We start from the raw sequence: 10,611 nt of genomic DNA, 5'->3' as shown, positions 1-10,611 counted from the left end.
AAGAGTGACATGAAGAACCAGAGAGTGACATGAAGCCACAGAGTGTGACGTGAAGAACCAGAGAGTGACATGAAGCCACAGAGAGTGACATGAAGAACCAGAGAGTGACACGAAGCCACAGAGAGTGACATGAAGCCACAGAAAGTGACATGAAGAACCAGAGAGTGACATGAAGCCACAGATAGTAACATCAGCCAGAAAGAGTGACATGAAGAACCAGAGAGTGACATGAAGCCACAGAGTGTGACATGAAGAACCAGAGAGTGACATGAAGAACCAGAGTGACATGAAGCCACAGAAAGTGACATGAAGAACCAGAGAGTGACATGAAGAACCAGAGTGACATGAAGCCACAGAGAGTGACATGAAGCCACAGAAAGTGACATGAAGAACCAGAGAGTGACATGAAGCCACAGATAGTAACATCAGCCAGAAAGAGTGACACGAAGCCACAGAGAGTGACATGAAGCCACAGAGTGTGACATGAAGAACCAGAGAGTGACATGAAGAACCAGAGTGACATGAAGCCACAGAAAGTGACATGAAGAACCAGAGAGTGACATGAAGAACCAGAGTGACATGAAGCCACAGAGAGTGACATGAAGCCACAGAGAGTAACATCAGCCAGAAAGAGTGACATGAAGAACCAGAGAGTGACAAGAAGCCACAGAGTGACATGAAGCCAGAAAGAGTGACACGAAGAACCAGAGAGTGACATGAAGAACCAGAGAGTGACATGAAGCCACAGAGAGTGACATGAAGCCGGTACTTCTCCACCGGGAGAAATCTCAGCAGTAAACCCGGATCTTTCACTTTAAACCCATCGGCTGTGATATTTTATCTCTTGTGCTATCCTAGGCACTTTAACATTGGGAGTTGGGTCATCTAGACCCACTAGACAGTGCTCTGAACCTTTTTTCTTCAATGATTTGTGATCTTCACTGGTGTCCATGGATTACATGAAATCTTTCCACCTTTATCCACCTTTGTCATGGTAGGGAGAACACGTCAAAGTAAGGGGGGGGGGGGTAATCTGGACCCCATAGGATAGCACAAGGGTTGCAAAGCAGGAGTGATGTTCATTAAGACATGCTTGTACTCTGAAGGTGCTCCTTCAGGGTGGAGTGACCAGATGCAAACTCTCTGAGAGGGTTTCTGGGGGGGTTAATGAAAGAGAACAGAAAGAGATTCAGGACTTTTTGTTTGTTCCAGCTTTTCTGCTCAATGAGCTCAACTTAAAGCCAGAGAAACTGTTGCATCGCTTCTTGATTCTGGTCTGATTTCTTTATTTCCATCATTTCTCTTCTGTTTTCTGACTCCATCCTTTCACAGATGAACTATTTCCAGAGTTCTTATCCTGGAAGCATCGTTTTCCACTCATCATCACACGCTCATCCGTCTGGATAAGGATGGCGTTCCAGACAGATTCCCACTGGAAACTCTGCAGAGAAACAAACGAGGCTTATCAGTGAGCTGTTTTTAGGTGCTGGGGGGCAAAGATGGGCCCACTCCCACAGTTATAAGATAAGTGGACCATTGAAAACCATTACAAGTAAAAACAGAACTTTCTGGGATCTGATGTGTGTTCAACATGGCAGAGAGGGGATTGAGGATTCAGATGAAGATCTGGGAACGCCCCCCCCAGCCGGAGCAGGACTGGACTGAGGAGAAAGGATGGAATCCAGTGATGTCAGAGCAGGACCAGAGGAAGAACTGAGGGCCGGAACCAGAATTCCATCCAGATCTGATAAACACAGCAGGAGTTTTCACACACATCCATCCAAACCGGCAATAATCTGTAATCCTAATCCAAAGAGAAGCCAGTCACCGTTTAAACCACAGACAGGCCAAATGGAGACTGAATGAGCGGAGGCTCCTCCCAGACCAGAACCAGAACCAGCTGAAGCAGAGGGAGAACCACACAGCATTCACGTGTGAACAGAGAACGGATCCACCTGAAGTCCACCCCCCCTTAAAGCCCCCACCCAGCCTGTCTGAGAACCATTTGTGTTCACCCAAATTCACAAAGGTGTCAATCATCCTCTCATTAAAAATGAGGGGGAAGGGGGCGGGGACAAACTAAACCAACGCCAAACGGACCCGGCTTCATCCTCCAGAAACACTGAGGAGAGTTTCCGGACTCTGAAGCCTTCCTGTTTCCAGTCCAGACCGTCTGCTGTTCTGTGACGGTTCTGACCGCAGATTCAGTCCTGAGAAGAGCAGGTTAGTCCCAGGTGATTCCTGCAGCTACGGCAAACAGTTCTGTCACATTCTTCAGGACTTTCCTCTGCGTCCGTCTCAGAGTTCGGTCGGTTTCCTCGTCTCTCTCTGCCGGTGGCGTCTGCTGGTCCTCAAGGTCTCAGCCCCCGCCCCGGCGTTCATGTGCAGGACGGCGTCTCCCCGGTTCATGCCAAACAGTCACATCACTCAGCTCCAGTTCAGAGTCCTGCTTTAAACTTCTGATGGGGAATCTGTGAAAGGCTTAACCTGTAAAAACAAAGACTCTTCACTGAAAGAAACATGAAGAAAAAGCTGTGAGTTCAACTGGATCCAAACATCGGTTTGCGTTAAAGACGCCGCCCAATTAATGAAAGGCAGAAATCTGTTGACAGTTCATGATTCATGGTGTAATTCAGCAGCAGAAACCAATTTCTTTTCAGCAACAAAACTGTTGTTCAAGTTTTTTTTTCAGGTTTTGTCATCAGTGAGAGAAATCTGAAAGTGTCCAGGAGCTGATTTAACCTCTGACCCCCACTGCACTGAAATGGACAAACAGCTGCAGAAACCCAGAAGCATTCATGCAGGAACGAGTTGCTCTGACACAGAGCTGCTTCTTCACAGAAACTCTTGAATGTGGAGGACGCTTCAGCAGGATGACGGCGCTCCTGTGGCGCCGCCTGCGTCTCGCTGTCACCAGGAGTCACGCTCGTCATCAGCTGCTGGTGTCACATCTCCAGCTCCTGCCTCTCTGGAAAGGCTCTGCAGAGGACAGAGAATCCCGCTTTTCCTTCTGCAGAGCCTCTGATGCAGCCAGCGTTTGTCATGAAACATGAAACGGAGCAGGAAGAGGCGCCATGATGGCTCCTGACAGACGGACACGAAGCCTTTCCGGTCCTGACGCGCTAAGACCTGCTATGAATACAAGCAGACAGGCCGATCTCCGTCACGAGCGCCTGATCTGCAGCGAGCTCCATCCTGTTTGATCTTCAGGCCTTATCAGGGATGGACTTCAAACGTGACGTTGACTGGAATGCGTGTGAGAGTTTAAGGCCGACATGTCGACTCGTGGAAGTTCAGGAAGTCGCTTCAGGCTTTGATGCAGCTTTTAAAGAATCTGTGGACACGAACAAACGGTTGCAGTGAGGAAAGATTCTGCTGTGTCTTCTAGAGAGATGAGGTGATGAGACGATGAGGGGATGAGACCAGAGGATGAGATCACATGAGAACAGAACCAGACAGACGTCCTGCTGCTTCATCACATCAGCTGATGGATTTCTTTCAAGTTCTGCGATGACAACATTTTTTCCAACAGTTTCCCCTAAAAAATGACATCACTACAGCAACAACAGTGAGTGTGTGTGTGTGGAGGGGGGGGGGGGGGGTCTTGAGTCTTAATCTGTTTCCAGAAGAAAACCAAACTTGGTTTGATGAAAAACCTTCACGGACCACCAGTGGGGGTTGAGATGAGTCAGCTTTCAGAAGAAGCTGAGTCATCTCCTCACACCTCGACTGTCTGTAGATGAAGCATGAGGCGCTGCTAGAGTCCCACGCAGGGAGGGGTCTGGGGGGTTCATGAGCGTGCACGGCGTGATCCACTGCCTTTTCTCCTCTGAACCACTGACTACAGCTGAAGACCACCTTTTTCATGAACGAGTGCTGACCGGACCTCAGTCAGACCAAAGAGCTGTCCAAATACACCAGAGACGACACCGAAGACCTCCGCAAGGCTGGGAGGGCTACGGGGCAATTACCAGGCAGCCTGGTGCAAAAAGATCCACTGTTGGAGCAAAGCTGAACATGACTGTCAATCTCCGTGAGACTGGGGCTCACAGAAGGTCCCCCGGCTCAAAGCGGCACGTCCAGGCACTACCGCTTCCCTGAAAGGCTTGTGATGAAGTCACTGTGGTCTTCCTCCTCCTAGATTTTAACCGCTTGTCTGGGATTATTGGTTCCATTCAGGGATTAGAACATCATAGATTAAAGTGTTTGGGATCCTAATCTGGATTTAGAAGTTGTAAAGGATTCAGACTCAGACGTGCCTGGTCTGCTGGTGGAACTGATCAATCAGTGAAAACCAGGTGGATCCGGTCCAGGTCCAAGTCCACCTTCTCCTCGCTTCAGACAGGAAAAACCTCCCGTGGAATTGTGGGTAACATTCTACAGTTCAGATGAGCTAAAAAGTGAAAGACAGGAGGACAGGTGAAATGAGCCGTAAATAACTCGTTTCCATGACAACAATCATCAACAGCAGACAAATATGGGGGGGGGGGGGGGTAGATTAAAACCAACCCGAATCCTCTAAGCTTCAGACGGAACCACAACCTCCAGGCTCACGTCTCCCGGGACCAGCATCTGCCCCCCTATCTGCCCCCGTGGCTCTGTTGCGCTCGTGCTCACGAGGCAGTAACTGCAGCACGTTCGTGCTGGAGGACATTTCCCATGGTGCTCTCCTCTGGGGGGTCGCTGGCTCACAGAGCCTCGCGCCTATAAAGATCCAGAGTGGATGGAAGGAGGTGCGGGGAGACCCTGCAGGAGGTCCAGGCGGGTCCGGGAGGACTTCCATGGTGATCTGGAGGAGACTTTCTGAAGGACCGGAGCTTCCGCTGCTGCGCGGAGGTCGGTAGAACCGTTCAGGATTTTGGAAACACGCGTGACTGACAGCAGCAACGCACGCGCGCAGACGCCTCCAGCTTTTGATTAATCAGCCGCTCCGGTCACCATCACCCCCCCCCCCCCCCCCCTCTGTGGCGCAGCGCGCGTCCTGCAGCTCCGCTCGACTCGTCGCGGGCGCACGCGGAGCGCACGGCGCCTCCGTCTCCTCGCGCCGCTTTGCTTTCTTCTTGTCGGACACGGAATGAGCCGAGAGGCGGGAACGGGCAGCTGCACGCGGCGTGCGCATCTCCGCGAGGCGGCAGGTGGATGGAGCTGTCCGGCTCTGCTCCGCTGAGGGGAAACGTGCCGGGATCATGGATCCACGTGAGTAGATCATGGAATCGGTCTTTACGCGGCAGCCGGCTTCCTCCGTCCCGCACCCGGTTTCCCGGTACGACTGAGTCTGAACCGGATCTTTGAATCTGGTTGAAAAGTCCCAATCTTTGGGTTTGCACAGAACCCGTCTGACTCTGAAGAACTTCTGAGACAGAACATCTGCTTCTGTCTGCCCCCCCGTACAGTTATTACTCTCCCCACGGACACGCGCCGAGCTTTTACTTCTCTGTTAATGACAGATTCCGATTATTGCCCCCCCCCCCCACTGTTTGCTTCAATTTTATCTGGCAGCCCGGTATTGCCCCCCTCCTTCCAAAAGTAAATAAATAAAATCCCACGCGGCTGCTGATGACTGACCCTCTACCCGGGGAAGGGGGGGGGGGGGGGGGGGTCTTAACGGCAACGGATAGGCGAGGGGGGGGGGGGGCATCTGAGAGGTGTGACCTCACATTCGGACCTTTCCTGCTGGAGGAAGTCCTGCCTCTGAAGATGTTTCCGGTTCCTCTGCAGGTCAGACGTGACGTCATGGCTTCATGTTCATGAAGGTCCTTTTGGTTGCCCTCCGAAGAACCGCCCCCCCATCCTGAGTTCTCCAGCCCCAGCAATCGCGTTCAGATCCTCTGGATCGCTGAAGCCCAGAGTTATGGACATGGATCAGTGGTCCGTCCTCCCGCCCTCCCCCAACCTCTCCATCCCAGACGCCCTCTTCTACGATGCCGACTTCCCAGCCAATCAGTCGGCCTTCAACACCTCCAGCAGCAGCGGCCATCAGCAGGACAGGACCAGCTCGGTGGTCATCACCTTCATCTCCTTCCTGGTGTGTGCGGTGGGACTGTGCGGCAACACGCTGGTGATCTACGTCATCCTCCGCTACGCCAAAATGAAGACGGTCACCAACATCTACATCCTCAACCTGGCGGTGGCCGACGTGCTGTGCATGACCAGCCTGCCGTTCATCGCCCTGCAGCTGGTTCTGGTCCGCTGGCCCTTCGGAGAAGTTCTGTGTAAGATCATCATGACTGTAGGTGAGTGCAGCATCAGAACTCTTCTGTTTTCTACAACAGATCACGAAACCAAAGCCAGAGAGAAGACTTCATCAGGTTCCTTCATTCCGTCAGCTTTGGTTGAAGGTTTGATACCCACACGAAGGTCTACAGGCCACTCCCACAACTCTTCCAGGTAAACCAATGGCAGAAACCCTGGAGGATCACACGAACGTGTCTGGAAAAACCCCAGAACATCAACAGGACATTTGATTCCATTTGGTTCACAATCCAGTTCCATCACAAATGTTCCAAAACAGATTTTTTTTGAGAAATCAGAAATTGAGAATCATCTTTAAAGAAAATCAATCAGCTGCTTTTATGAAGCAACATCAAGCCTTTAGTCCAGTTTACGAACATCAACTCATTCAAAGAAACCAGCCAAACCTGAAAAATAGAATCTTTAATAATAGAAATACTTTGAATCCAGTCCAGTCCAGAAAAAAAAATCCACAAGATCCACAAAAATTCCAGATGATCCACAAATATCCAGAAGATTAAAAAAATACAAAAGATCCGGGGGGAAATCAAGAAGATCCAAAAAATCCAGAAGATTAAAAAAAAAAAAATCAAGTAGATCCAGAAAAATTCCAGAAGATTAAAAAAATCCTGAAGATCCACAAAAATTCCAGATGATCCACAAATATCCAGAAGATTAAAAAAATACAAAAGATCCGGGGGGAAATCAAGAAGATCCAAAAAATCCAGAAGATTAAAAAAAAAATCAAGTAGATCCAGGAAAATTCCAGAAGATCAAAAAAATCCTGAAGATCCACAAAAATTCCAGATGATCCACAAATATCCAGAAGATTAAAAAAATACAAAAGATCCGGGGGGAAATCAAGAAGATCCAAAAAAATCCAGAAGATTAAAAAAAAAAAAAAATCAAGTAGATCCAGAAAAATTCCAGAAGATTAAAAAAATCCTGAAGATCCACAAAAATTCCAGATGATCCACAAATATCCAGAAGATTAAAAAAATACAAAAGATCCGGGGGGAAATCAAGAAGATCCAAAAAATCCAGAAGATTAAAAAAAAAATCAAGTAGATCCAGGAAAATTCCAGAAGATCAAAAAAATCCTGAAGATCCACAAAAATTCCAGATGATCCACAAATATCCAGAAGATTAAAAAAATACAAAAGATCCGGGGGGAAATCAAGAAGATCCAAAAAATCCAGAAGATTAAAAAAAAAAAATCAAGTAGATCCAGAAAAATTCCAGAAGATTAAAAAAATCATGAAGATCCCAAAAAAATCCAGAAGATAAAAAAAATCCAGAAAAATAAGTAAATCCAGAAGATCCGTCCTGTTTTCACACCAATCAGTTTTAGTGATTACTCAAGGAAAACTGTCAGACAGGAAGGAACCTGCAGCAGAATCAAGTTTGGAGGGTTCCAAAGGTCTGTCTAGAGAACTGCCAGGTCCAGGGTGGAGTCAATGGTTGGTGATGCAACCCAACCTTTGCTCTAGAGTTGCTCCACCCCCTGGCTGTCGTCACCTGATCTTCCAGCTGTGTGGGGTCAGATAACCACGGAGGCTGATGGGCTGGGCCAAGCGCTGGCTACCTCCAGGTTTCAGACATCTGAGTGAGCGGTAGAAAATCACGCTAAGCTATCAGACGATGCTAGCAAAGAGAAAATGAGGTTGTGTCCGAATTCCTCCACGATGTCGGCGTTCACCCATTTTTAAGGACGTCTGAATCTACAACCTCAAAATTCAGAGTTCTGGAAATATCTCAGAGGTCCCTGCAAAAACCAGTGTACATAAATGGTCACTATGGTGACCAGAATGCATTGCGTTGGAACTACTTGTAATTTGAACAAAGAAAGCCTGTGAATGTATTTTCCCCCGCACAGCACAGTGGATTGATCCATAATGTGAAATGTTAGGTTTAGTTGGTTTTTACTACAGGAAACGGCTGACATCATGTTTGCCGTTAAAAACAAAAAAATCAAAGAGTCGTTTCCAAATGATGTTAAAATCCAGAACACCGGATCGTCCCACCATCGACTGGAGGATCGACTTGATCCAAAACGAGTCCAATGACAGCAAAGTTCTGGTTCTAATCAAGCAGACCTCCTTCAAACCAGTAGAGCCAGACTCATGTAAAGAGGCAAAGCAAGAGGCAGGTTGGAAACCAGCAGGACGTCACGTCTGTAAAACCGATCTGTCCAAACGGGGGTCCCATGAGAATACAGACCCCAAAGATCAGTCACGCCAGATTATTTCCCACCAGGTTTCAGGCGACGATGTTGAAAATGATGAAGTCTTGAGAGCTGCACGGCTCTGAAGCTGCAGACCATCAAAGCAGCGTTTCCATCCAAACCGCTGAGGAATCAGGATCAGAACCGCAGCGGATGAAAGAAGCAGAAGAAAAAGTTCAATTTCTTTAAAGCTGATTATGTAGGAGATAATTCAAGAAGTGAGACAAAGTTTGATTGAAGAACAGGAAGTGATGCGGTGCATGAACATCATTGGCTGTCTTTTGGTCTCTTCCTAGACTCCCTCAACCAGTTCACGAGCATCTTTTCGCTCATGGTGATGAGCATCGACCGGTACCTGGCTGTGGTCCATCCCATCAGGTCCACCAAATGGAGAAAGCCGCGCGTGGCCAAACTGATCAACCTGACCGTGTGGGTGGTGTCACTCCTGGTCATCCTGCCAACCATGATCTTCAGCGGCCTCAACAAGGTTCCGGTGTGCGGCATCGTGTGGCCGGAGCCTCAGGACGTCTACTACAACGCCTTCATCTTCTACACCTTCTTCATCGGCTTCTTTTTCCCGCTGGTGGTCATCTGCATGTGCTACCTGCTCATCATCGTGAAGGTGAGCAGAAGCTGCTTTTCTGGACCTCAGAGGTTGAACTTCCTGAGATAAAACCCACACCTGCCGTTCTCTTCCCAGGTCAAATCCTCAGGAATGCGCGTGTGCTCCAGCAAGCGCAAGCGCTCCGAGCGTAAGGTGACCCGGATGGTGTCCATCGTGGTGGCGGTCTTCGTCCTGTGCTGGCTGCCCTTCTACATATTCAACGTCACCTCCGTCACCAGCTCCATCACCCCCTCCTCCGCCATGAAGAGCACCTTCTACTTCGTGATTGTGCTGGGCTACGCCAACAGCTGCGCCAACCCCGTCCTCTACGCCTTTCTGTCAGACAACTTCAGGAAGAGCTTCCAGAATGTTCTGTGTCTGAAAAAGGGGGCGGGTCTGGATGAGATGGAGCGCAGTGACAGCAGGGCGGACCGGAGCAGGATGGTCAATGAAGCCGCACTCATCAACGCCAACCTGGAGACCCATAATGCTGCCCTGCTGAACGGCGAGCTGCAGACCAGCATCTGAGAGAGGGGCGGAGACGGCCCCAGCATGTGACACCCCCTCTCAAAGATGGGGGGGGGGGGGTGCAGGACTCATGGGCACAAGAGCAAAGACCAAAAGAAATGAAAAGACTTTAGAAGATCAAAGGTCAGAGTTCATTTTCAGCCTCCATGGGGTTTGTGGTCATGAAACCATCAGAGAACTGATGTTGGAGTTTGGAGGATGGATGGATGAGAGGAACATCAGGAACCTGATGAACTACTCCAGAAGAATCCAACCACCGTTGGTTCTGCTGATCAGAAGGACCTCCTTCCTCTGTGCAGAGCAAAAGGAGGTTTTATCCTTCTTTAGTTGAGATCTTTATGGGATTCTGTGGAAGGATGGGTTAAGGTTAGTGGGTTAAGGTTAGTGGGTTGGGGTTAGTGGGTTAGAGTTAGTGGGTTGGGGTTAGTGGGTTAGAGTTAGTGGGTTAGAGTGAGTGGGTTAGAGTTAGTGGGTTGGGGTTAGTGGGTTAGAGTTAGTGGGTTAGGGTGAGTGGGTTAGAGTTAGTGGGTTAGAGTGAGTGGGTTAGAGTTAGTGGGTTGGGGTTAGTGGGTTAGAGTTAGTGGGTTAGAGTGAGTGGGTTAGAGTTAGTGGGTTGGGGTTAGTGGGTTAGAGTTAGTGGGTTAGGGTGAGTGGGTTGGGGTTAGTGGGTTAGGGTTAGTGGGTTGGGGTTAGTGGGTTAGGGTTAGTGGGTTAGGGTTAGTGGGTTAGAGTTAGTGGGTTAGGGTGAGTGGGTTGGGGTTAGTGGGTTAGGGTTAGTGGGTTGGGGTTAGTGGGTTAGGGTTAGTGGGTTAGAGTTAGTGGGTTAGAGTTAGTGGGTTAGGGTTAGTGGGTTAGAGTTAGTGGGTTAGGGTTAGTGGGTTAGAGTTAGTGGGTTAGGGTTAGTGGGTTAGAGTTAGTGGGTTAGAGTTAGTGGGTTAGAGTTAGTGGGTTAGAGTTAGTGGGTTAGAGTTAGTGGGTTAGGGTTGGGTTCATTCATACTTCAGACATGAATGTAGGACTCATA

At 49.0% G+C, this 10,611-nt stretch overlaps 1 protein-coding gene and 1 long non-coding RNA gene across 3 annotated transcripts; one reads left to right on the top strand and one right to left on the bottom strand.

Annotated features, from left to right (window-relative positions):
- Positions 1-2,608: 2,608 nt before the first annotated feature.
- Positions 2,609-4,868, bottom strand: LOC144988016 (uncharacterized). Its single transcript, XR_013651699.1, has 2 exons — positions 4,510-4,868; positions 2,609-4,393 (listed from the first exon to the last, which is right to left on the bottom strand). It is a non-coding gene; the product is annotated as an uncharacterized LOC144988016 (long non-coding RNA).
- Positions 3,357-9,726, top strand: LOC144988012 (somatostatin receptor type 2-like). 2 transcript variants are annotated; one of them, XM_078938034.1, is made up of 4 exons: positions 3,357-3,568; positions 5,719-6,233; positions 8,752-9,077; positions 9,156-9,726. In XM_078938034.1, exons 1-4 carry the CDS (start codon positions 3,546-3,548, stop codon positions 9,585-9,587), a joined length of 1,296 nt encoding a protein of 431 aa, XP_078794160.1. In that variant the 5' UTR covers positions 3,357-3,545; the 3' UTR covers positions 9,588-9,726. The 2 variants fall into 2 exon arrangements, with proteins under 2 accessions (XP_078794160.1, XP_078794161.1); XM_078938035.1 differs by lacking the exon at positions 3,357-3,568 and adding an exon at positions 5,061-5,196.
- Positions 9,727-10,611: the final 885 nt, after the last annotated feature.

Source organism: Oryzias latipes, chromosome 19, assembly GCF_053564925.1.
Source record: "Oryzias latipes strain Hd-rR chromosome 19, Olatipes_Hd-rR_3.1".
Lineage (NCBI taxonomy): Eukaryota > Metazoa > Chordata > Actinopteri > Beloniformes > Adrianichthyidae > Oryzias > Oryzias latipes.
This window is presented reverse-complemented; position numbering and strand designations above follow the sequence as displayed.